The sequence below is a fragment of the Globicephala melas genome, chromosome 11 (genome assembly GCF_963455315.2).
Source record: "Globicephala melas chromosome 11, mGloMel1.2, whole genome shotgun sequence".
NCBI classification, from domain to species: domain Eukaryota; kingdom Metazoa; phylum Chordata; class Mammalia; order Artiodactyla; family Delphinidae; genus Globicephala; species Globicephala melas.
Window position 1 is genome coordinate 45,616,794 of NC_083324.2, and position 27,015 is coordinate 45,643,808.

A 27,015-nucleotide genomic window follows, 5' to 3' on the forward strand; every position below is an offset into this window, starting at 1 on the left:
TTGGCTATTCTTTTTGTGTAGGTAGTAGCATTGGGGTGAGGGTTCTAACTGTGCCTGCAGGGGCTGGCATGGTTTGAACTTCCACTGGCACCAGGAGAGGGAGCCCCCAGGGTTTCTTACAGGCCCGTCGAGGTGTGGAGCAATAGGAGAAGAGGGAGGAAAGAGGCTTGAAAGCTGTTAGTGATCAAATATCAATAATGAAGTTAGACTCTTTATTACAATGTTGCTCAGATCTGTGGTGATAAGATAATAAATCTGAAATAGCCAATACTCACCTCGTTGCCTACATTTGGAACACAAGACAAATAAGTATGAAAATGAGATACTGGTTATCTTAACCCTTTGGTCTGGGCCAGGGAACTAGCCTTTAAATGTGGTGTGTCCTCCTTGGCTGAGCTGTGACTGTTTTACAGGTGAGAACTAGTGGTAGAATTTCAGGAAAAAACATACAGTCGTGACATAAGCATGGATCCTTGACTCCTCAGATAGCACTAAGCTTAAAGAATATGTCTTATGTAAGTTATTTCTTCTCAATTCTCACAGAGACTGTGGAATAGGGAGGGAAGGCATCATTTTATATTTGCTTTTATAAGGAATATAAATGTGAATTAGCTCGCCCGTAGTTACTGCTTTCTGGAGCAGTAATTTCAGACAAGGATTTTGAAATACGAGGTCAAAGTGTATTTAAACGTTTTAATAATGATTTCATCATTTTAACATTAAAGTACATGCTGACCATAAGGTGGTTTACAGCCTCATCCCTGGTCATGTGCCTTGAGTCTAAATTTTCTCTGACCTGCCATTAGAGACAAAGTTTAAGAATTACTGCATAAGGGATGCAACTCTTAATAAAACAAGGTCCTAATGTTCCAGAAACAAAAGGAGCCACCTGGAGGGCGCAAAGGGCAGTGGGACTGGCAGACCCTAACTCGCCCCTCTATAATTTGTTGTCTTTCCCTGAGAGTTACTGAATTTTCTCCTCTTTGACAGTGTGTCTGACCCCTAGTTTACTCAGATATGGTTCCTCTCTAGCCAAGGCAAGGACGAAAATCCATTTTACACTTTTCCCCAATTCCATGAGTGGTAGAGCCTAGATTTTGAGGCTTACTTTTTCCATCTATAAAATGGAGACTATAACAGCTACTTGTGGGGCTATTATAAATACTTTTTAAAAAATTAAATGCACATGAGAAAACCTTGCACTATACACCTGATCATTGTGGGTGCTCGGTAAGTGTAGCTAATTACTCGTTGAATTCATCCATTCTGGAAGTTGATATAACTGATATAGACTCCGAGCTTCCTTTAGGCAAGGGTGACTAACCCCCTGGCTTGCTCCGTACTGTCCCAGCTTTAGCACTGAAAGTTTAGCATCCCAGGAAACCCCTCCTCAGGACACAAAAAGTCCCAGTTTTTGGTGATGGATGTAGATGTCTGGGGGAGAATATAGAACCCCACAGGGCTACATGAAAAATAGGGGCCGAAAGCAATGCTATTTTTAGTGTCAGTTGGATACGGCGTAGATTATCTGCCTTCTGTAGTTACTGTTGCTTATTTTTTCCCCTTACCATTGATGCAGGCAACCATGATTTATGGTTCACAAAAATGGAGCATTCATTGTAACATCACTCCAAATGATGTGACTTAAACGTCCACCTTAAGTGTGTTGTAATCAGGAGCACTAACAGTCTATTTTACATTTTGCTTGTGAATTAACTATTGGACTTTGTATTGAGATAGTGCTAGTTTAATTTTTGGCACTGAATATCATGACCATGTTTTCTAAGAGTTCAGATAATGAAAGCAAGAGTGATTATCCTACCAATGCCAGTATGACACAGACATCACTGAAAAAGAAGGCTAAGTGACTTATTTTTTTATTGAAATATAGTTGATTTACGATGTTGTGCCAGTCTCTGCTGTACAGCAAAGTGACTCAGTTATACACATACATACATTCTTTTTTTTATATTCTTTCCCATTATGGTTTATCCCAGTAGATTGGATATAGTTCCCTATGCTATACGGTAGGACCTTGTTGTTTTTCCATTCTAAATGTAATAGTTTGCATCTACTAACCACAAACTCCCAGTCCATCCCTCTCCCTCTCCTCTTCCCCCTTGGCAACTACAAGTCTGTTCTCTATGCCTGTGAGTCTATTTCTATTTTGTAGATAGGTTCATTTGTGGCATATTTTAGATTCCACATATAAGTGATATCATATGGTATTTGATAATATCTAGTTGTATCCATTTTGCTGCAAATGGCATTATTTCTTTCTTTTTTATGGCTGAGTAGTATTCCATTGTATATATGTACCACATCTTCTTTATCCATTCATCTGTTGATGGACATTTAGGTTGGTTCCATGTCTGGGCTATTATGAATAGTGCTGCTATGAACATAGGGAGGCATGTATCTTTTCGAATTATAGTTTTGTCCAGGTATATGCCCAGGAGTGGGATTGCTGGATCATATGGTAATTCCATTTTGAGTTTTCCGAGGAACCTCCATACTGTTTTTCATAGTGACTGCACCAACTGACATTCCCACCAACAGTGTAGGAGGGTTCCCTTTTCTCCACACCCTCTCCAGCATTTGTTATTTGTAGACTTTTGAATAATTAGTGATGTGGAGCATCTTTTCATGTGTCCGCTGGCCATCTGTATGTCTTCTTTGGAGAAATGTCTATTAATGGCTTCTGCCCATTTTTCGGTTGGGTTGGTTTTTTTCGGCTTTTTTTTTTGAGTTGTATGAGCTGTTTGTATATTTTGGAGATTAAGCTCTTGTCAGTTGCATCAGTTGCAAATATTTTCTCCTATTCCATATGTTGTCTTTTCATTGGTTTCCTTTGTTGTGCAAAAGCTTGTAAGTTTGATTAGGTCCCATTTTTTTTTTTGCGGTACGCGGGCCTCTCACTGTTGTGGCCTCTCCCATTGCGGAGCACAGGCTCTGGACGCACGGGCTCAGCGGCCATGGCTCACGGGCCCAGCCGCTCCACGGCATGTGGGATCTTCCCAGACCGGGGCACGAACCCGTGTCCCCTGCATCGGCAGGCGGACTCTCAACCACTGCGCCACCAGGGAAGCCCCATATTATTATTTTTAAATTAAATCTAGGTAATATCTGTTTAAGTAGTCCTATTACATTTCTGTTATCTTTTTAAGCAATCTTACATTTATATAGCTTAAGAATATACAATGATATAGTTTATATAAATATCCAATAAAGAGTTTAAATAAATTACTATATGAGAGGAGAGAAAGAAACCAAAATTTTGTTATATTTTTCTCACATATTTTTCATTGCTACTAATTACTATTGCTAAGTAGTCCTATTTTTGTTTTGTTTAAATAATAGACTTTATGAAACAAAAATAAATAATATAGAATAATAGATAATTTAATATGACATCTGTTTATATATTTTTATGTTGAAGTAATAGCACATATATGTATAATAATTTGTTATATATTATGTTATTATGAGACTTTTTGGTATGATAGAGCTCTTTTTTGTTTTGTTTTTTTTTTTTTGCTATGCGGGCCTCCCACTGCTGTGACCTCTCCAGTTGTGGAGCACAGGCTCCGGATGTGCAGGCTCAGCGGCCATGGCTCACGGGCTCAGCCGCTCTGTGGCATGTGGGATCTTCCTGGACCGGGGCACGAACTCGTGTCCCTTGCATTGGTAGGTGGACTCTCAACCACTGTGCCACCAGGGAAGCCCTGATAGGCCTCTTTTTTTGACCTGGGAGCCCTTTTGTCCTAGATCGACTCTCTAAGCGCTTGGCCCTCCTACCTGTATGCCTCAACTTTTACTATAATAATGTCATGGAACAAACTTCTCTAAGACTCAGTGATTTCCAATCGCAGCGTTTATCCTCATGCCTCTGGGGCGGCTGGGTGTGACTCCAAGCAGTGAGTTGGGCTCAAGTCTGTCCCACGTGTCTCATTCTAGGGCTCAGACTAGAGGGTAGTGGCTACCCAGGGCTTGTTCTTTACATGGTGAACCCCCAGAATTAAAGCCAAGTGATGCTGCACAAGCAGATATAATGCCTCTACTTGCTCACATTCTAACGGTTATGGTGAGTCCATGGCCAAGCCAAACGACAGTGGCACAGACACATGCTCTGCTCACAGCAGGGCGAAGGGGAGTGAATATTTGCTGAGCGATAATCAAAGCAATGCCAGCCCCCTGGGAAGAGCTTCCTGTGGGCCCCACTCAATGACTTCTATTTACTGCCCATCGACTGTCCCTTTTTGCAAGTGGGGCTGTGAAATACGTAATTCTTTTGGCTGAATACACTGCTGCCCTCTAAAATACAGGGGTTCAGTGAGTGAAGGTAAAAAGAGAAAATGTAAACTGGATGTTAGCCACAAAGGAAGCTTCTTTCTTATTCATTCATTCCTTCATTCATGGATTCAACAAATGTTTTTGAAAGTTTGTCATGACACAGGCTTTGTTCTGGATGATGTAATTTATATGAACCCATTATGTGGTTGTAGGAATCCAGGGAGGTGGGCTGGGCAGGGATGATGGTTCTTATTTGTCAGGCGAGGAACGTGAAGCCATTGGAGCAGAGTTGCTTTACTGAGTACCCATAATTGGTGAGTGGCAGATTCATTATTGAACCCCAGTCTTCTCTCTTATTCCTTTATTCAAAAGCATTTACTGAGCAGTTACTTGGTGCTAGGCAAGTGGACACAGAAGGCCCAGAATGGTCCCTTCCTCTAGGGAGTCCAAGGTCCACGAGAGAGACCAACAAGGTAATAACTTCAGGGAACATGCTGTGCTGGGTCTTCAGAATAGAGAGGATTTGGGGGTGGGGGTGAATGGTGGTGGAGGTGTGTCCGGTTAGAAATGAGTGTATCAAGAAAAGGCTTTGAGGGACTTCCCTGGTGGCGCAGTGGTTAAGAATCCGTCTGCCAATGCAGGGGACACAGGTTTGAGCCCTGGTCTGGGAAGATCCCACATGCTGCGGAGCAACTAAGCCTGTGTGCCACAACTACTGAGCCTGCACTCTAGAGCCCACGTGCCACAACTACTGAGCCCACGTGCCACAACTACTGAAGCCTGCGTGCCTAGAGCCTGTGCTCTGCAACAAGAGAAGCCACTGCAATGAGAAGCCCATGCACCACAATGAAGAGCCGCCCCTGCTCGCCACAACTAGAGAAAGCCCACGCACAGCATCGAAGACCCAACGCAGCCAAAAATAAATTAATTAAAAAAAAAAAAGGCTTTGAGATGGAGGGAACTGCACTTAAGAAGGTTTAGAAATGTGTAAGAGGCCTGAGAGGTCATCAGAAGTCAAACGCTGAAGGACCTTGAAAGCTATGCTGAGGAATTTGCATTTAATCCCAAGAGTTATGGGGAGCAGGCCAGTGGCAGGTCCACATTTACATTTTTGTAGTGATGTGCAGGATGGATTGGAAGGAGCAAAAGCAGGGCCTGGGAGTCCCTCCAAGAGTTCTGTGAGTGAGAAAAGAGTTTGGGCCAAAGAAGTGGCAGTGAGAATGGATAGGAGAGAGATTCCAGGATCATTTAGAATGGTCATTTAGACGTGGGAGCCAAGAAAGAGGAGTTGCTTAGCTCAGCAGTTCTCAGCCTGGCTGTGTTTTAGCATTAATTATGGTGCTTAAAAAAATGGATAGATTCTCAAGCCTTGGAAATTTTGATTTAGTAAGTCTGAGTTGGAATGAGACATGGAACCATACCAAGGAGTGGGCCAGTTGTGGGAATTCCCTGGTGGTCCAGTGATTAGGACTCCTCGCTTCCGCTGCAGGGGGCATGGGTTCCATGCCTGGTCGGGGAACTGAGATCCCGCAAGCGCAGGGCACAGCAAAAAAAAAAATAGTAGCCAGTTGGGCAGCTGTCTGCGGTACCAATTTATAAGGAGCTCTAAAAGTCATTAGAGCAAATTGTAAGTCTGACTCCTCGGGAACGGTTAAGGTGAAGATAGATTCACTCCGCGATGAAGTAGGAAGCTCTCTCTGGTGGAAATAGTAAAATATTCCTCACTAGCACCAACCTGTCTCAGTTGAATGTTTCTCACTTGCAAGCTCCACTGTGTAACCAGAGGCCCTACCAGTATCCTGGGAGCAGCCAACTCTCAAGCAGCCCAAGTGCTGAAAGTAAATACTGCCTGGAGTGCTGTTTCCTAGAAAGGAGGGATTTATTGGTTGTCTAAATTTAATATAACTTCATAGGATTTCAGAGCTGGAAGGAATCAGTGTCAATTAGGAGTTAGTGAAGAAAGGGAAGGCAGGAGTCTAGGCAGGATCTTGTGCAAGGCAGGTGGATGATTGCAGAGCCCACGTGCGTCCCCAGCTGGATAGCTTATCTGCTTCCTCAGCTGTGGTCATTCCTGGACACTGCTCACGGTCATTCTGGGTTGTAAAAGTGGCAGTTGTTCATTTACGAATGGAGTTCCTACATTCACCATCTGGGTAGTTGATCCTTCTCTGAGCAGAGTATCAGGTGAACAGAATGGTGCTGAGCTTGGGAGTCGGGCTTCAGAATGTAGGGTTTTCACTCCCTGTTCGTATGCGACCCTTCACTTGTCTGGACCAGGTCCTGGAACAGCTTTTCCCAAGGGTGTCCCATGAGTCCTGAGAGGTGACTCCTCTGAAAAAGAGTTCTACATCCAGTAAACCTGGGAAAAACTGGGCACTATCCTCCTGTCTCAGAAAACCTCAACATATATTAGCATCAAAGGCTCTGGCAAGTCCTATTGCCAAAAACAAAAACAAAAAGCAAAGAAACTGTGCTCAGTGTTCTCAAACTTGACCAACAAAATCCCTGCCTTTAACAGATACATTCTGTAGAAGAATGTATCTATATACATTTTCTATATAACAGATACATTCTGTAGAAGACCACAAAGCTCTTTGAAAACATTAAAGAAATGTCTCTGTTCTACTCTCAAGTACAGTGTTTTTCAAACTATACTCAGTAGTGGATGTTAGGGAAATAGAGTGATTAGAGACCACCGTTAAAAATAATTAAGATGGGGCTTCCCTGGTGGTGCAGTGGTTGAGAGTCTGCCTGCTGATGCAGGGGACACGGGTTTGTGCCCCGGTCGGGGAGGATCTCATATGCCGCGGAGCGGCTGGGCCCGTGAGCCATGGCCGCTGAGCCTGCGCTTGAAGAGCCTGTGCTCCACAACGGGAGAGGCCACATCAGTGAGAGGCCTGCGTACCACACACACACACACACAAAAATAATAATAATTAAGATGGAATAGAATAGAACATATTGGAGTGCACTACGTGTAACAGTGATTTATAAAACTTTGTTTTAGTTACGTTTGTACGTGTATGTTTGTGTAAAAGGTCATGACAAAGAATGTACATCTTATGTGGGTTGCAGTCAGAAAAGGAGGCTCAAAAGACCACATCGTCTCCCCAAACATCTGGAGAGAACACAAAAAAGTTTGTACTGTCTGTCCCTCTCCCCCTTCCTCTACATTCCTCAGCCAGCACTCAGATTCTCAGTTCTCACCGTCCTCCCTATGCACAAATAAGCTCTGGTTTTCAGCACCGCATCCTGCCTCCTGTTCCTGGCTTATCGATTTCTTCCTCTTTCTCACGTGCTCTAGCAAATAGACTTTGGTTTACTAAACTACTAACTGACTATCTGGCCTCAGGAAAGTCACTTCAACTGCCTAATCCTCAGTTTCCTTATTTGAAAAATGGTGGTAATAAAATTTCTCTCTTAGGATTGCTTGTGATGATGAAATGAAATAACCTCTGGAAAGCATCTGGAACAAGATAAGGACTGAAAAAAATACTTTCCTTTCCATCTGTTGTAGCCCCAGCACACACACACACACACACACACACACACACAAATTTAAGGAGACCCTCTTAAGAAGCACTGTCATCAGTGACAACCTCAAAGCATTCTGTAGCAGGGAACTTCTGGGAACATACCAGTTTTTGTCCATCTAATGTGGTTTGTACTAGTTTCAATCTTGGAGGGTAATATTTTAGCCTGGTTTTCAGATTCTCTGAGTCCTACTGCTGACACTATCCCCACCTCCACCTTCTTGCCTGCAGGCTGTTAAGAATCCTGAGATACAACGTTGGGCTGCTTAGGGACACTGGTCTCAAAGAGGTCCAGGCACTGGTAGAAGGTCACTGAGCTGTTTACAGAGGGGCCAGCCCCCAATTCCAGGGCTATGGGCTCCAAGCCCAGTCTTCTCTCCAACAAGGAGCATGAAGACCCCGGGGACACAGGGCCCTGCGTTTGCATCCTTAGCAGAGAGGTTGGTATCAGTGGCTTACTGCAGCAACTTAAACACTGATTAGTTCTCAAGGAGAAAACCTGTTCATCGTTAATGATCTTAAGTGGTCAACGGATTCTCCTCCCGTGTTTCCTTCCAAATCGCCCTTGGGGACTGGGCCCAAGCAAGGCTATGAGGTGCCAGAAAAGTTGTCTTTCTGAGGCTTTGCAGGGGAAAGCGATAGTTTGGGAGACCCTCCGCAGGAACCCCCGGGTTGCCAGGGGCTCGCAGTGCACCGCACCCCTTGGAGGAGAGATCGAGGCGACGTCCCCAGGCCTTGCGCAGCGCCCCTCGCCCCCCAGCCTCGGCTCATCACCCAGCGGACCGGCGGGCGGGGCCCATTCCTTCCTAGCACCTGGGCCCCTGCTTCAGGCGGCTGCGGCTGCTCGAGCCCGGGGCAGGGCTTTTATTGTGAAAGGAGCTCCCCCCTCCCGCGCTTTCGGGGAAGTGGGGAGGCTGGGCCGGGACTCGACGCCAGGACTTTGCAAACTCTGCAAACGTCCCTAGCTGATTGAGGAGGCTCGAGGCTGCGGGAAGGCTACCGCAGAACGACAGATCCCGCGTGTGCATTCTCCTAGACCTCCTCTAACGAAGCCTAACCTCAGAGCATCCCGCCGCGCATCGCCTGCCCCGGAATTGGCCGCTAGAAAGCTGTGGCCCCTCGGTCCGGATCCCGCGTCCCGGGAAGCCCGGAGAGCCACGGTGCCGGGGGCGGGCCGGGGCGGCGGGATGAGCTGGCGAGCAGGCTGAGCGCGCCGAGGAGCCGGTCCAGCCACCGAGGGGGACATGGTAGGAACCACGGGAGGGGACGCGCGTGTGGGGTGGGCACCCAGACAGGTGACCGTGGGAAGCGCCCCTGCTCCGGGCGCGCTGAGCCAGCGCAGCCTCCTGGGGCCAGAATTGTTCCCCGAAAGTTGCAGGAGGGCGGGTACTTAGGTCGCTGGCAATCGGCTTTTCTGCTTGCCTTGGCGGGGGGGGGGGGGGGGGGGGGAGGACCGTAATAAGGCGGCTTTCCTTCTGGACCTGCACACCCTGCCTGCACTGTAGCCCTCTGGCAGCGCTGCACAAACTCCATCCAATCCACAGCGCAGGGAGAGGAAAGGATTCCATGGGACACCCAAGGCAGCCTTTGGAGTCACTTTATTCCTCAGAAAAATGCGTGTGAATTCTGTATTAGCTTGTATCTTAGCCATGTTTTAATATTAAGAAGTAATGCCTTGGGACTTTCCTGGTGGCACAGTGGTTAGGAATCTGCCTGCCAATGCAGGGGATGGGGGTTCGATCCCTGGTCCGGGAAAATCCACATGCCGCAGAGCGACTAAGCCCGTGCACCATAACTACTGAGCCTGTGCTCTAGAGCCCGCGAGCCACAACTACTGAAGCCAGCACGCCTAGAGCCTGTGCTCTGCAACAAGAAAAGCCACCACAATGAGAAGCCCGCGCACCGCAACCAAGAGTAGCCCCTGTTCACCGCAACTAGAGAAAGCCCGTGCACAGCAACAAAGACCCAACACATACAAAAAAAAAAAGAGAAGTAATGCCTTACACTTATTACCATAGAATTAATTTGGCCCTGGTAAAGTTCAAATGCCTGTCTCCCAGTGCCCCATTTCCCACCACCTCCTGGGACCACAGGGCAGGTATGGGAGCACTGGATGGCCTGGGGCATCATTCATGAAGCCAGGGACCTTGTGAACAGTGGCCCTTCCATCGATAAAACTCACAAACACCAACAAGCAGGAAAAATAGACCCTTTGAGAATGTGATCCGGGCAGCTTAAAGCACAGGTGCAGCCTCAGGAAAAGGGCTTCCCCTCAGCACTGGCTGCTAATCAGCTCTGCTTCCAGGTAGAAGCTACATGGAGCTGCCAGCCCCCCACCCCTCCTGCAGTTCACCGTCCTTCCCCGGGGGCAGGGGCTGGTGTCAGCTACTAGGATGACTTTGAACTCTGAAGGAACCCAGAGGGGCTCTCCTGTCTGCTTCTATAGACAGCCCTCCCCCTCCCCACCCCAAGCTCATAGAGGGCAGATTGGAGCTCAGGGGAGATTCTCCTCAAGGAGCTTAGCTGTGGGGCTGGAGTTGAGAAGGTGCCCAGAGATTCCCCTGTAGGATGGATGGTCTCTGGGAGAATAGTTCCCTGTGTTCCAGGGTGTCCTGGCAGTGTCAGAACCAAAGGCAGGAGCCTGGTCACCAGGAACGGGGCCTATGAGGCTGGGTGTGTGTGTGTATTTCACTTTACCCCTGCATAACACCTTCTCCGAAATCCTCAGAGTTTTTTGTTTTTTCCCCTCAAGGCTGCTAAAGAGGAGTTAATAATGGAATCTTAAGGTTGGAAAAGGGGAGTGATCAGAGGTACAGGAAGTGAAAAGTGTGGAGATTTTTTTTACCACAAAATTCCCTATTTGGTGGCCAGAGTGTTTGCAGAAGAGAGCACGGGCTAAGGCCACCCACTCAGGGCTGTTACTGCTGTCTACAGGAGTATTCTGTCCATGGCAGAGCCTCTCAGGCCTCCTGCGGTGGAGGCCGGTGCAGGAGGGAGAAGATACCTGCCTTCTGCTCGGGCAGCCTCTGGGCGCCAGTGGAGTGATTGCTCCACTGCCAGGGTGGGCTTCCTGTTTCCGTGAGCCAGCAGCCTCCTGGCTTCTCATCCTCAGTTCTGGGGTATGTTAGGAAGAGGACTTGAGTCAGGATTTCACTGTGTCTGGGTCCACTTGCCAGAGAGAGGGGCCTGATGGGCAACCTCTGGCAGCAAAATGGCCTTGGAGATCTGAAGGTTTCCTTTGCTTTTCCCTCTGAATGAAGGGTGTTGTGGTCCAGAGGCCTGGGGGCCCAGCATTGGCAGGAACCAGTATAGGAGGAGACAGGGGACCAGGAGTCCTCAGTTTCTTCCTCTGTAAAATGAGAGATTAAACTAGATGTCCTTTGAGGTGGCATTTAGCTCCAAAAATGGATGATGCCTGAATAATTCTGAGGTTGGACCCCAGCCCTGGTGTTGACCTCTTCTTCTCATGGGTAGCTAAGAGGGTGTGAGGGCGAAGTGGTTCTCAGCACTGACTCTCAGTGCTCCCTAGACCAAATCCAAGGTGGGACCCAGACCAAGAAGTTTTTAAAAACGAAGTCTCTCTAGATGATCGCAGTATGCAGCCAGGACTGAGAACCACCAGGGCTAGAGGGCTGAGGGAACAGAAACTGCGCCTACCCAGATGTCCCTGCATCTATGGAACTGCTACTCTTTGAGATAGTCCTAAAATAGAAGGCTTTGGTGAACTTCAGCTGGGAAATGATATATGTTATATGCCCCTCTTGGAGGATCTTTCCACAGAGAAACTTCTTTTAATTCATTGAAACTGAGACGTGAACTTCCCCAGCTTGTTTGAATATTCAGTAATTCCTTAACACCATCTTATTACCAATCCAAGGTACCTAAAATGGGAAAGCCTGAGTTAGAAATATAAAAAGTCTGGAATCCTTAAATGTCTTTTTTGCAAAAGTGAACATTGAGCTGCGGGACCTGTAAGGGCATTTTTGATCATCATGAAGGGGCTGTGAGTCTCTGCCAGGGCTTGGTGTGTGTATTTCTAAAGCTAAGAGTGGGACACTTGTCCCTTTCCTTACAATAATGGTGGGAGACTTGATGTATGCTGAACACTTTGAACTTGGATGAAAAATATTGATAGAAGAAGTTAAGACTATTACTGCCAACTTAAAAAAAGTTTTCTTTCTGGTCCTTGGGGGATAAAAAATATATATGATAAAAAAATATATGAAATATAATATATTTTATATAACAGCCATACTGCCAACTTCTACAGGTAACCTTGGTTATCATTTTGGTGTATCTTCTACTCTCTTTGAGTATTATTTTAAAGAGTTGTATACCAAACATGCAGTTTTGCAGTCTGATGTGTTTTACTTCACTTTTTGTCAAAGCAAGTTTCCATGTGTGCATCTCTAAAAAGATCTTCATCGCTGTACTTTCAATGCTCAGTACCATGATTTTGATAATCATCTCCCTGCGTGTGGACTTCAGGTCATTTCCACTTCGGGGCTGTTTTCAGTGGCATGGGGCCAGCTTCTGATCATCCATGGAAATGGAAATGGGGATCTGAGTGCCTGGTGAAGTGGCACAAGCACAGATTCCTTCAGCCTCTTCGTCAAAAATTTTACTGCAGCCATGCTTGAGGGCCCAGAGTGTGCGTGTAGGAGGAGTTTCCTCTTGTCTCTCTTCACTCTACTATGAGCATGTCATCACGCAGGCCGTGGAGAGAAGGGGGTTCCAGGAGAGCCCACACGTAGGTCAGTTCTCCTCGGAAGAACCAAGACCTCAAGTCCCTGGAGGTTAAGACTCAGAGGGGAATCTCTAGGTGAAGGGGCTAAGGCCAGAGAAGCGGTGTGACCTTCTCAAGGTCACTCAGAGCCGGGCTAGAGCCCAGGTTTCCTAGTTCTTCACTCCTCCACCCCAACCCTACAGGTTCCATCAGACACTGTGGCTTCTTCATATTCTTGAGGCCTTTGGTGCAGCTTGGAGTGGTGGAGCAAAGGCACAGGGTTTGAAATCAGAACGAGGTTTGTGCCAGACGAGCTACCGTGCAGCTTTGAGTAAGCACTCTAGTGCTCTGAAGCCCAGGCCCCTCGTGTGTAAAATGGGCTTATACTAAGGGGTTGCTCTGAGGAGCAAAAGGAATCTTGGAGGTGAAACCACTTGGTACCCCAAAGGTGGTATAAGAATGGGGGTTTGACAAAGAACCCACAAAAATAAGTTTTCTTTTTGTCGGGACCTAAAACAAACAGTAAGGAAGTCATCGATGTATTTCATTCAGTACCTGACTAGGGGGTGCTTCTGGGACTCTAAGTGTGGACCAAGTGTAGACAGATTCTAACCTAAAGAAGTTTTCTTGCTCCTTTAGATCTCTCTTCTCACCAGGCAGGAAATACCCAGCCCGTAGGAGATGTTTGCCCTCTGTGTGCCCTGGGCCTCCTTGCTGAATGCTGGCTGGGTGAGAAGGCAGCCCCACTCAGCCGCAGCCCCTGAGGTCTAATGATGGGGTGCCCTGGGAAATCACCCTGCCGAAGGTCTGGGTGAAGCCCTCAGGTTCTCGGGCTCAGCCGGAGAAGAGAAGAGGTTAACCCAGTTTTGGAATCAGAACTGGGAATCGGGACTTCCAGCCCTTGGAGCCTGCAGGGAATTTGATACCCTCTCTTGTGGGCACCTCCCTCATGGAGCAGCTCCTAATACATACACAAGCCAGGTTCTGTAGGGCTGGCTGGGGGGGAGCAGAGGGGTTTAAGTAATCTACTGATCCCAACCTGACCAAGCAGGAGTTGGTCCAAAAACAGGGGGTTAGAAGGGGTAGGAGGGGGGTGCGGGAACTGATAGGCCTCACAAAGAAGTGAGCAAAGGCCTTAGCAGTTTCAGGGGCCAGGGAGAGAAATGTGCTTCAGATGGGCCGCAAAGATGCTGACAGTCCCCTCAGAAGAGGTCTGGGAGGCTAGCCCTCCCTCCCTACCAGGGTGCTGACGTAGAAGCAGGGTGCTTCCGGTTTCTTTGAGGCCTGGGTGCCTGAGCCACCTGGGCTTTCTTTGCTTGGATTGTTTTTTTGATGTGACTGCTAAAGTGTTTCCATCTGGGGCCTTCGGGGTGCAATCCCTGTATTGTCTGAACGTGTCTACATAGGCCTGCGTCTGATGGGCCACCTGGCCTGAGAGTGAGGATGGAGCAGGGGTTTGTGGGTGACCCCCAGGCTGCCCTTCTCTGTGTGTCCCCCCCCGCCCCCCCGCACCATGTGCACATATTCTTGGAAGTGGCCTTGGGGCTCCAGAACTGCTTATGAGAGGGAGCCAGAAGGTGCTTTAAGGTAGCAGCCGGTGAACTCAGAGGTGAAGGGGGGTAGGAGTGAAAGGTGGGGAGAGGGCCTCCGCTGGTCTCCAGGCCTTGACTAGTTCTGAACCAACATGGGTCTCCTTTGGCTAGGGCCTGAGTCGTATTCCCTGTGGCTTTGGAATTTTTTTTTAATTAATTTATTTAATTTATTTATTTTTGACTGCATTGTGTCTTTGTTGCTGCACACGGGCTTTCTCTAGTTGCGGCGAGCGGGGGCTACTCTTTGTTGCAGTGCGCGGGCTTCTCATTGCGGTGGCTTCTCTTCTTGCGGAGCATGGGCCCTAGGCACACGGGCTTCAGTAGCTGTGGCACGTGGGCTCAGTAGTTGTGGCGCACGGGCTTAGTTGCTCGCGGCATGTGGGATCTTCCCGGACCAGGGCTCGAACCCGTGTCCCCTGAATTGGCAGGCAGATTCTTAACCACTGTGCCACCAGGGAAGCCCGGCTTTGGAATTCTTGAGGGAGGTTTTTGGAGTGATGGAACTGTTGTGTCCTGATTGTGGCGGTGGTTCTATGCACATGTTCAGACTTATAGAACTGTATACAAAAATTTTAGTTTTACTGAAAAAATAATAGAAGAAATAGTTAAAAAATAAGAAGAAGAAGAGGGAAAAGCAGTCTAGCAGAAGGAACGATGTGAGCAAAGCCCTAAAGGCAAAGGTGAGCTATCAAAGTTGCCTGGGAGGGAGTTGGGGGAAACCTTCTGGAAATGGGGGAGGCAGAGCCTGGAAATGGGGCACAAGTGGTGTAGCCAGGAGGGAATTTGTGTTATTATTCTGAGGACAGAGCGGGCAATGGAAGGACTTTGGAGCTTGGAGAGGTGGGACTGTGTTTGCATTTTATTTTATTTATTTTATTTTATTTTATTTTATTTTTTTGCAGTATGTGGGCCTCTCACTGTTGTGGCCTCTCCCGTTGCGGAGCACAGGCTCCGGATGCGCAGGCTCAATGGCCATGGCTCACGGGCCCAGCCGCTCCGCGGCACGTGGGATCTTCCCGGACCGGGGCACGAACCCGCGTCCCCTGCATCGGCAGGCGGACTCTCAACCACTGCGCCACCAGGGAAGCCCGTGTGTTTGCATTTTAGAGAGCAGTTTCCAAGGGAGGGGAGACTCCGGGGTGTGGGGTGGAGGGGGAGCGTCTGGGGAACGATTATGATCCCAGTGGACCAGAGGGAGGAATGGCCCTGTGGCTGGCCAGAGGGAGCAGGGGTGGGAGATATTTGGGCAGGAGAACCTCCAACCCTTGGCAACCTGAGGGCAAGTCAAGAGCAACTTCTGTTTCTTGCTCAGGCATCTGGGTGCAGAGGTTTCTGTCCCTTTCTCCTCTCTCCTCATCTCTATTTTATTTATCTTATGGGGTCCTTTAACTAGTCACATTTAGAAGTAACCATGATATAGAAGGTACTTATTTAAAAATGATACTAACCATTTCAGCTGTATAAAATGGATCACTATGGTATATTCTTAAGAGCCACGGTGAAGTGTCTGACATGTCTCCCTTCATCCTCTGGATTGGTTTTGCCATTATAATCATAAAAATAGGCTAGAGGTAGTGGCAATGGTAAGTGAGTACGGTGTTATTTATGCCGCTCCAGCCACCTTGCCTGCAGCCCCTGAGGCCCTCTGCCAGGCAGCGCAGCCACAGAGGTCCCCTTCCTCCTGGCCTCCAGGCCCTGCTGGAGGGTGGGCAGGGCTGCGGCTGCTCCATCTCTCCTGGCCAGCTTCCCTGCCTGCCATGGGCTTGGGCTTGGGTTTCTGCTAAGTGGCCGCAGGAAGGGCTATGTCATATGCTGTTTACTTGCGGCCAGTTTTTGTTTGGCTTTCAAGGGTATTTGCTTGCAGTGAGCAAACAGCTTCTTCCAGAACCATCTGGAGACTTCAGATCCTTCCATCTTGGCTTGGGCAGCATGGTTGTGGTTCCACGTTCAGAAGCCAAGTCGGGTAGGGGTTTTTACAAAAATGCCCTCAGCCAAAGAGCTGGTCAAAGACAGCAGAGGGGTTAGGGCTAGAAGAGAGAAAGGGAGAGAAAAAAGAGAAGAGTAACAGCTGGAGGTGTATGGATGTGAGACGAGTAGACTGAGGCTCAGAGACAGAACGGACGGCCCCGGGGAGCCCTTTCACCCCTCGGCAGGCGTGTGGAGCCCACAGGTGCCCCTCGAAGTCTGAGCATGCCAGTCGGGGGACACAGGATCGGGGCTGCGCTGGGCACAGTGCTCCGGGCTGGATTTCAGCAGCGCGCTGCCCTCTGGCAGAGCAGTGATGCTCTCTGCTGGCCTGGCTGCCTAGGGCTGACGGCCACTGCCTCTCTGCGCTTCCTGTGTCCCCGTGTCTGCCCTGTGCTCCTGCCCGGGAGCTTTATCAGCAGAACAGACTTGGTCGTCCAGCGGCTGGCCTTGCCTCTGTCCAGACTGGTTTCGCACCCATGCTATGAGTTGCCTTCCAGTGCACTAGGTACCGGGGAATTCTCAAGACATTCTGTCTCTTATATCTCAGTCTCCACGTTTCCTGAAAGGAGTTTATCCATGAAAGTCCAATCCTCCATTCCAAGTTTCCTTCATATACACACACAGGCAACTTACACCTCCCTCAGTAATTTCTACAGCCTAAGTAATTAGCGCAGCAGTGTTGTGTATGGTCATGTTCTCATCTGGACTGTAAACTAAAGGCAGAGGCCGTGCCTTTCTTCTTCATTCTGGCCATGATTTAAAACTTGGCTTTAGTACTTTTAAATGCTTGGGGTCTTATTTGAGGTGGGAAGGGAAGACCCACATACAGTTAAACTTGTAACCTTAGAAGGTCATCATTTCAGAAAGTACAGGATCCGTAACCCCCTTCATCCTTTTCTCCAAAGGAAATGAAGGAACTCCAGCCCCAGTGATAATGTGATAACTGGTTTCCAGCCAGGTGGATGGAAGAGGCGGGGGGAGTAACGGACTCACGCTGTGCCCAGGCTGGGATGAGGGCTTTGAGTTGTGCTGCCTGGGATGCCTGGGCCCAGTGGAGGTGGAGGCTGCAGCCAGTTTGAGGCTGGGATGGCCAGTGAATAGGCCATTTGGATGCCCATCCCTGTGCTGGGAGGAGAGTGGGGGCAGGGCACACGGGCCTCTTTCTCCAGGACAAAGTGGCTCTGTTGTCTGTTCACACAGAAGCTCAGTGTGTACCTGTTGGGGGACCTGGTTCCCGGCTGGGGAACTGGCCACCGGCAGCGGTGGCCTCCTGGACAGTACTCCCTCCCGGCCTCCCCTCACACCCAGCCACTGTCTGCAGGCCCCAGTCCGAGTCAGCTCCTACAGTTCTGTCTCCCCCTCCTCCCCCCTGCTCTCCCCACTTCTCCTGATGCCCTAGAGATCCTGTTGCAAATACAAAGATGCTATTGTATTCCTTCCTTTCAGAACATTCTCTCTTGAAACTCTAGTTTAAATCTCCTCATTTCCCTTTGGGAAGGGCGTAGGGAGGGCTGGGCAATGCCACCCTGTTCAGCCACTTCTCTGGGTGTCAGGAAAGCCTCCTGGTCCTTGTTCACATTCACCCATCTCCTGGGCAGTGGCCCAGGGTGACTGGGCTTAAACTGTAATTGTCACAATACCTTACTTGGTATGGTTTTAAAGCATGAAGGATTCAGAGGTGAGATGTAATCAGAATTGAATTCAAACCCTGCTTATCACCTGGGGCAAGTCAGTGAACCTTTAACCTCTCGGCCTCTGTTTCCTCTAAGATAACACTGCCTCCTTGTGGGGTTGTGTGTTCTACCTGTAATGAGCATAAAGCACCTCATACAGTAGTCATCAGCACATAGTAAGTGCTCAATTAATGGGAGCTGTGGTTACCTTGTCCCTAGACAACAGACAGAAGATGCAGCAAGGCCTGGGCCACTAGGACTGTTAGTAGGATCCTTCAGTGCATCAGGGGAGCAGGAGTTGGGGGGTATCCTTGGACCCTAGCTCCCATGTAGAAGAGATTCTGGAGTGGGGGAATTAGGGAAATACGTGCTATAAAGGGCCTGCCTTTATATAAGCCATATGGATCTATGCCTATAACGGTGAACTAGAGAAAGGCAGGATCAGATGGTACCAGGTCAAGGGTACCAGTTCAAGGATTCTTGACCGGGATCCATGCCTAGAATTCAGAGGAGCCCTAAACTTGGATGAAGAAAAGTTCCATCTTTATTTTCTCTGATCTCTAACAGAAATTCAGCATTTCTTTAATAATGAATGTAGGCACTGACCACAGTAGCCTTAGCAAGACCTGTGACTTTGTCACCAAGAGGAATCAGAGAGTTTACAACGTGAGAGTAGAACCAGATCCTTTGAAATATAGTCTTTACTCCTCACTACTTTGAAAGTGCATTGGTTATTAGATGTGCTGACAGATCTCATTATTTAATGGGTTAATAAAGAAGCACATGCATTATTATATCACAAATTTGTTTTTTGGAATATTTCGATGACTGTGTTTCAGTATAATTGATTGCCTTTGTAACCCTATGCCTTTTATTTATACATTAAAAAAAAAAAAAAAAAGCATCCTGAGAAAGAGCCATGTCTTTACCAGGCGGCTGAAGTAGTCTTTGGTACTAAAAAGATTCAGAAGTCCTGCTTCTGTGCAGATGTTTGTCTGGGTGACCTGATCTTGGAATATGCCAAGAGTCCCCTTTGTCTAAAAATGTCTTTCCTCACCTTCTACTCCGGGATCATTAAAAAATAATCTTCAACAAACTTCTAGTGAGTGCTGGCCTCTGTGCTGGCTGAGGGAAGATCATTCCGCCTTAGAGCTAATAACAACAAATACTTGTGTTGGGCTTTGTAGCTTTCTTATCCATTATCTCATTGAGTCTTTAATCCTTCAAGTGTTAAGGCTGTTATCATCAGATCCATTTTAGAGAGCAATAAATAAAGTAACTTAGAGATCAATGATGCTGTAATTGCTGAGTCATGCAGTTCGTAAGTATGAAGGACTTTAAGGTGGGCCCTACAACCAGAAATCTGAGTCTCTTTCCACTTGATCAACCTGAAAATTCTCACACTTAGATGCAGCTGTTTTCTTTTGGTAGCATCTATGGAAATTTTCTGTTGAAAGTAAATATTCTTGGAAATTAGTTTCTTGTGTAGAGCGTTACCCTGAGGGTCTGGGTCCCAGGAGTGTCTTGTTTAGACATAGGGGAGGGAAGGGCAGTGGCTGGAGTAGGAGCCCTGGGAGTGGGCGAGATCTGGATTCATGGAGAGGACAGAGGACAGCCTTGAGGGGCATGAGGGCAGGAGACACAGGCAGTGGGGTGTGTTGGAGTTTGACTCTCCTTGTGTGTTTTGCTTGGGGAGCCTCTAACACTTATGCCAGACATCAAAGCAGCATCACCATGACGGGGCTGAGAGAGTCCCAGTTTCTGGAAGCCTCTGAGGAGACTTCCTGGACTGGGCCGAGAGGGCATGCAATGGGCAAGCAGAGCATTTTCTTTGTATCACGAAAACAGAGACCTGCTCCCCTTCTCTGGCTCTGAGAGGGTCACTGTGACACCAGGGGGTACTTCCTGTCATCTCTTGTCGCTGGCTATGGCTTTCTCCCTAGTTAGATAGTGAACCGCTGGAAGGCAGCAGCTTTCCCCAGAGCTCCCAATGTGGCACAGACGTAGAACTCAACAGGTATCTTCACTGGATGGTAGCCTCCACATCTTATATTTAAATCTCTCCAGAGTCCAGCCTAGTACGACTTTCTGAGATAATGGAAATGTTCTCCTCTGTGCTGTCCACCATGGTGGCCACTACTCCCAGGCGACTGTTGAGTACTTGAAATGTGGTTAGAACAACCAGGAATGGAAATTTTTAATTTTAATTAATTTAATGTAAATAGTTACACGTGGCTCATGGCTCTCATATTGGACAGTGCAGCTCTGGACCGAGAAGTATAAACTGAAGTGCTTATGGAGCCTGGGCTGCTGGCATAAGTGAAAGAAGTGGGCTGGGTATAATGAAGAAAAAAGCAATCTATGTTTTGTTTTCTCAAATTGTCTTGAGCTGTGGTCAGAGAAGTGTTTATCTCCTATGAAAAACAATAAAGCAAGTGAGATTCCAAAGGCAACTGTCCTTCCTTCTCTTGGGAGACAGACAATAGGGAGTGGTGGAGCCTGTGGTGAATGGCAGAAGAGCATATCATTGAGAGAGGGAGCCATACTTGACTCCGGCCATATGAGAAAGTGGGCCCAAGTTGTGGCTAGAACTTCCCCCTTTTCAGAGGAAGCCGGAAATCTGGATTTTTGTGGGAAATATCCTGGTTTTTCAACTTTGGCTCGAATTTATTCAAAACATTTCAAGCCAAACAAAACACATCTGCAGGCCAGACTTGGCCCAAGGATCCCAGTTTACAAACCCTCCTCTAGGCCTTATTCTGGAGAAGTCCATATGACCTGCTGTGACTGGGATGGATTTAAGGCAAAGAGTGAGGTGGATTTTCCCCTTAGTGTCCCTCATTGGCTCAGCCGCGTGTTGTCACGGGTTTGGTTGGAATTGGGGGGAAGTGTGTATGTAGGAAACAGACCTGCTCCCCCCACCCACCAACTCTTCTCTGGGGCTGTGTCCTGGCCTCTGAGCAGCCAGAGAGTAGAAATCTCTGGAAGGCTGGCACAGAATGGCCCAGAGAGAAACTTTAGTTTTTCAGCCTCAATCCCCACTCCCAGGCCTGAGACCAAAATGTATGGCTGTTAATACCAAGGCAGCCAGAGAAAATTTCCAACAAATGGCAGGGTCTCAAATATTCCATCAGGCCTGCGGTGTTCCCACACTAGTGCTCTTGTGAGCTGGAACAAAATGGTAATTCAGTTATGGGTATGGAGAGGGCTCTTGGGGCAGCCAGCGGGGCTGGAAAAGCCCTAGCATATAATCAGCGTAGAGATTGGAGCAGAGCAACCAGTTGGCAGGGAGGGGGAGAGAAAGGACATGTCGTTTAGCCCCCTCCCATCTCGGGAGTTGGGGGTTCGCAGGCCCACGTGATGGGCATGTGTTGTGAGCGCAGGTGCCAGGAACCCTGCCATGGAGGTAACCCCATGGGTCCTGCTAGAAAATTATGATCAGTTATGAGTAAACATAACTATATTTCAGGTTCTGTTTTGCATGTTTTACCTACAACAGCTCATATAACTTTCACAGTACTTGGTGGAGTGATCTTATTTTTATGAGTGACAAGTCACATTTTTTTCCCCACCAGAATGTCACCATCATAAGGGGAGTGACTTTTGTCTGTTTTCATGATGTTTCACTTCTGCCTGGAGCAGTGCTTGGCTCAGGAATATCTGCTCAATGAGCTAGTGAATGGTCCACCCTATGAGGGGGGTGCCATTCTTATCGCCACAGTACAGGTGAGGAAATGGAGGCCCAAGTTCACACAGCCAGGATGCAGTGGAGCTGGAATCAACATTCAGGCAGCCTGCCTCTGAACCTATGTGTCATTAAGGGGCTGGTGGTGGTAGGTGAGCCTGGGGAGCTGCTGCATCCCTCTGGGACCAGAGATGAAGCTTGCCAAACAGCTTGGGGACTGGGGGAAGGTCGTGGTGAGCAGATTTGCCCTGGGGGTTGGTCCTGAGGTCAGGGACTGAGTGGGGCCCCCGGGGACATTTGGATGTGGGTGTTCAGTCCCTTGCTCAGCCTATACCCCCTTGCTCAGTGGGCTGTGGGCCGTCCTCACTAAGCCTGAGGGCAGGGGGCTCCCTGGAGAGTGTGCACAACCCCCAAGAGGCTGTTTGTCTTTCTGATGACAAGTAGGTCACTCTGTCCTGGAGCAGAGACCTGGCAGCTGTGCCCCTGCGGTGGGAAGACATCTTAAAGACTGTGTGGCCCATCCCTGCAGCAGCCAGGGTAGGGACTGTATTAGTTTCCCCTTGATGCTGTCATAAATTACCATAGACTTCGTGGGCTAAAACAACACAAATTTGTTCTCTTACAGTTCTGGTCAGAAGTCCGAAATCAGTTTCACTGGGCTGAGGTTAAGGTGTTAGCAGGGATGCTTCCTTCTAGAGGCTCTAGGGTAGAATCCTTTTCCTTGTCTTTTCCAGCTTCTAGTAGCCACCTGTATTCCTTGGCTTGTGGCCCCATCTTCTATCTTCAAATGGAACCACTCCAATCTCTGCTTCCATCATCATACTGCCTTTACCTCTTCTGTAGTCAAGTCTTCTTTCGCCTCCCTCTTATAAAGACACTTGTCATTACATTTAGGGCTCACCCAAGTAATCCAGGATAATTTCCCCGTCTCAAGATCCTTAATTTAATCACATCGGCAAAGTCCCTCTTTGCACGTAAAGTAACTTTCACGCGTCCCAGGCATTAGGTCCTGGATGTCTTTGGGAGCCCTTATTCAGTTTACCATAGGAGTCATCCAGCCTCTGCTTTGAGGATCATGAGTTACTCCCCCCTCATCAGCTGGCCCTGCGAGGTCAGGCTTGGGCTGTGCTCTCCTAGGGGTCCTGTGGGACCAATGTGACTTCAAATTCCCAAATCAGTAGTAATTAGGTATTTAACAAATAACTTCCAGAGTTAGGTTTACAGCTCTTCAATCGAGTTCTTTTTTGAGTCTGTGGAAACACAGGGAGCTGCAGAATCTCGGAAGTAGAAGGAACTTAGAGAGCGTATAAACCAGGGGTCTCAAACTGGTGGCCCCTGGGCCAAATTAACCAGATTCTCCAGGCTTGGTACTTGATACTAAGGAGAGGTGAAGGAATCTGGGAAATTGTCTTTCAAGACAACAGCCTCATCTACAAGTCTGTGTATTTCCACATAATTCTGTTTTGCATGTCAGAAGTTAGAAGGTCTAACTCCTTGTACCTTTTTGTAACATTCTTCTATATCATTCCCAGATAGATGGATAAGATGCACCTCAGGGTCTCAGGAATGCAAACAGGAATTAATACTTTATAAACACTATCCTTCTTACACTTGTTTTAGAGTGCTACTCCCAAGAGATGAACTGTATAATCATCTAACAAGTGGCTGAGGTTATGGACAATTTCATTTTCGATGTATTTGGGGATAGAATGGGGGCATAGAGGACACTGAAGACTAATTTCTCCTCCTTGCTAGTTTTGCCTTTTAGAGTCTTGCCCTGGACACACCTCCCTAACTACATTTTACATTTTCTTGCAGATGGGGAAAAATCTCATTCTTTTGTCATACACTGTTGAGGTACCCAGCGGATGCCTGTCCCAGGAGGGAGATGGAGTTCAGCCACATTTTCCTGCCTAGGAGAGCTCTCTCCTTGGTTCCTCTTCCCTTTTTCCACCTCTGCCCCTCCCCCGGTGTGTCCACCGGACACACATCCCAGATGCTCCAGTGTTGGGAACACCTAGCACCAGATCTTCACCTTGGCAGAACTCTGTCTGACCAGGGCTCTGGCATGTTTGCTTGTTTATTCATGAATACAAAGCTGCAGATGGGGGAAACTTCGACTGACTTTATCCCTTTCAAAGAGGAGAGCTGAGATTCAAGGTGGGGCGGGGGCGACAGCTCCTGACTTCCAGAAACACCTGATTTTGCCAGGAGCTTCAGTGAGAAATTAGGGAAACAACGTAGGTAAGGGTGAAGGTGGGCCCCTTGGGTTGTCATCAGAGAGCTGGCATTGGGGGGTGTCTGGGGCAACATTACTTTTAAAAATTTACATGACCAGTGAGAGGGCAGTCAGGCTTGCTTTGGAGAAAGAATTTCTGCAGGCTAGAGAGGCTTCCTGCCAACTGGAACCTAGGCTCACTTCTTTCTCTTATCCTGCAGGCTGCTGCCCCTCTCCTCAGGCACCCTTTTTCCCACCTGAGGTTGTGTTTCCTCAAGGCCCCCAGCTGCCCTTGAGGCAGCTCCCTGACCTTTTTCAAGGTCACACACCCCCCCCTCTCCTTTTTGGATTCTTCTTATTACCAGAAACTGCACAACATGGAAACTCTGCTGATTAGAAATCTGGTGTTAATTATTGCTAGTCTTCTTCCAAATGTGAATGGAGCTAAGTGGGTCTGCATTCAGACCTCCCTCCCCCAGAATCTCTTGGTAGATGGTCCAAGTGTTTCTCAAGACACATGGTCTCAGAGGCTGAGTGTGCTACTGGAATTTCCCAACTCTGTGGTTTTATTTGTTTGAGACAAAAGACTCAGCCTCTGTTCTAAGGTTGGAGGAAAACTAGATGTGTATAAATTTCTTTCTTTCTTAAGGGATTTTCAAGGGTAGTTTTGATTTAGACTTCAGTTTTGCCTAATTTGCTCTATTAGAATCTAACTCTCCCGTCAGCTGGAACCCCATCGCACTGCAAATTTTATGCTTGCCTTTGTGTTTGTGTTGACAGCTGCATTGGTCCAAGTGATCTGGTGCTGAGGAGTAAACCATTAGGAAACATTGTATGTCTGAAACTGCTCTTATTTTACCCTCACAGTGGGATTGATAGTTTGGCTGAGTATAAAATTCTAAGGCAGAATATAAAACTCTAAGCCAGAAATCATTTTCTGTCAGATTTTGAAGGATTTGCTCAGTTGCGCTCTAGCCTTCCATGTCGCAGTAATGAGGCCAAAGCCTTTCTTATTCTTGATTACTTTGTATAAAACCTGTTTCAGTTGTTTTCTTTCTCTCTGGAAACTTGTAGGGTATTTCCCCCAGTGTTCTGAACTTTCACAATGATGATGTGTCTTGGTTTGTCTTCACCTGGGTTTCCAGTAGCTGAGCCTGAGGCAGAAAGTTTGTGTGCTATTGTTTTGTTGGAGAGTGAGTGCAAGCTCAAGGAACACACAGGGACGCAGGGAGAGATGTTAAGAGGATCCGTTTTTAAGCTGGCTGCTGCTAAGTGTAATGGGCTGCAGGATCTTACGGCCCTACCGAGATGCTGCACAAATTGAATTCAGGACCACTTGAATTTATCCACTGGGTTCATTCTCCCAGTGATCAAAGGTTTGCTCCACTCGACCTGAATTTCGCTGTGCTTCCAGGTTGTGTAGTCGTGGGTACCACCCACCTGCTAGTCATGGGGGCCAGGGGAGGGGCAGGTGAGAGGCATAGCAACTGTGGTTAGGCTGTCAGGATGTGCCTAGTGGTGGCTTAAAGAGCCTCAAGTAGCCACTGCTGTGGAAGCTTTGGCGTTGGATGGCTGCAGCAACAAACTGACTCCATGACTATGGGGACAAGCCAGGCCATCGCTAGGGCTGACCCATCAACATGCAAATGTGTGAATGTGTGTGTGTGGTGGTGGGATGCAAATAATTGTGTTCACTACTACTTGGGTCTTCTTTTCAGCCATTTTCTTGGCTACTTGGGGTGGGGGGGGCCCTGCAATATTTCAATGTTCAGTGTGTAAATGCTTTCTTAAAGCTTCTCTTCTCTACTCTAGGGCAGTGTAGTTCCCTGCCCTCAGTTGTGCCGGATGCTCCCCAGTATACAGATTCCCTGGCTTTCTCTCTCCAGGTCCTTAGCCAGGTGCAGGGGTGCGTTATCTGGCCAAGCAGCATGCTAGCTTCTTCTTAAGTAGACTTGCAAGCAGCCCTCTTGTTTTTGACTCACCTTCACCCCCTCCTCTGGAGGTACTTGGTGGCACCTCTGGACATGTTGGGGTGGCTTCTGCAGGGTAAATCGTGGTGAGTCTTACCCTTCCGCCTTCCTGTTTAGAATCCAGCCTTCATGGTCTGCTAAGTCCATTGCCATTCACTCACCTATTTTCTAGCGTCCTGAATTTTGCTTCCATTGCCTCCTGCCCAGTTCTCTTTATCCTTGTGGGTTTGTCCCTTAAAAATAAGAGCCCTTTACTGTCATTTTTATGAGCTTTCAGGAGGGCAGAGAGGAATGGCATGTATTTCATCCACCAGTTTTAGATGAACACCAGCATTGCTTTTTCTAAATTGAATTGTTTGGCTCCAGTCGAGCCCTCACCTAGGTAACCCAATATCAGACAGAAAGCCTAGCTTAATTCACCTCTAGAAGCCTTGGCTTTTGAAAACAAAGGCTCTTTATTCTCTCTTGGGGCAGGATGAGGCCAGCTTTCCAGGTTTGCTTGCTTGCTTGCAGAAGGGCGGCGGGGAGGGAAACAACTCTTGTTCTTTGAGGCTTCTGTAATAGCAGGGACAGAATTCTAGTTAATACACTGATGGAGTCAGCCAGACCCAGGTTTGAATCCCACCTCTGCCACTTAGCTATGAGGCTGTGAGGACGAGACGCGAGCTCCCTGTGCCTCAGTTTCCTCAATGCCTGTTGTGAACAGTGATGCCTTCCCTAGAGGGAGGTTGCAGGCAGTAAATGAGCTGTTGTGAGTCAAGTACCTGGCATGGAGCCTGGCACAGGAGGTGCTCCACAATGCTGGCTACAGCCGACGTCATGGAGTTTCCTGGAGGGAGGACCTCCGTGCCTCCAAGACGGTTCCATCTGTGCCCCTAGACATGGCTGCCCAGTTCCTCCCTAGTCCTTTTGAGCCCCAGGCCTCCTGCTGGAAGGAGCTCTATGCCCCATGGTTGTCGGAAAATGCCCCATGAGCCCTCCCACAGGAGGGTCCCTTTATTTCCCCTTCAGCCCACAGACTGCCCATCTGATAAACTTGCTCAGGTTCCAAGGGTAGCTTTGTTTTAACCCTCCCAAGGGCTAATCTTCAAGGCATTTCATGGCTGAGCCCTGCTCTCCTGCTGGCAAGCTTCTCTCCAAGAGTATTTAACCCTCTCTGGGGCTCCACAGCCGATGTCCAGAAGTTTGGGGCACTGGGCTGGCCAAGCTGGAGTCAGTGGCTGCTCTTTTGGTCACTTGAGCAAATGGTGGCTCTGAGGATATATCTTAGCATCAGTTCCTGAGACTTCCCAATGCGCCTTCCTCTCAACCATGACTCATCAGTCCTCAGAGCGCTGTGACTTAACCGTTACCAGCT

At 48.1% G+C, this 27,015-nt stretch overlaps 2 protein-coding genes across 2 annotated transcripts in view; both read left to right on the plus strand.

The window, feature by feature from the left end:
• ZNF662 (zinc finger protein 662) overlaps nucleotides 1-27,015 on the plus strand; it is a 78,574-nt gene that overhangs the window by 41,028 nt on the left and 10,531 nt on the right. The gene's annotated exons all lie outside the window — the stretch shown is intronic.
• GASK1A (golgi associated kinase 1A) overlaps nucleotides 8,778-27,015 on the plus strand; it is a 50,163-nt gene continuing 31,925 nt past the window's right edge. The window contains exon 1 of the mRNA XM_030830249.2: nucleotides 8,778-9,073. Coding sequence (XP_030686109.2) covers nucleotides 9,071-9,073 — 3 coding nt within the window. The 5' untranslated portion in view covers nucleotides 8,778-9,070. The remainder of the gene's footprint in view (nucleotides 9,074-27,015) is intronic.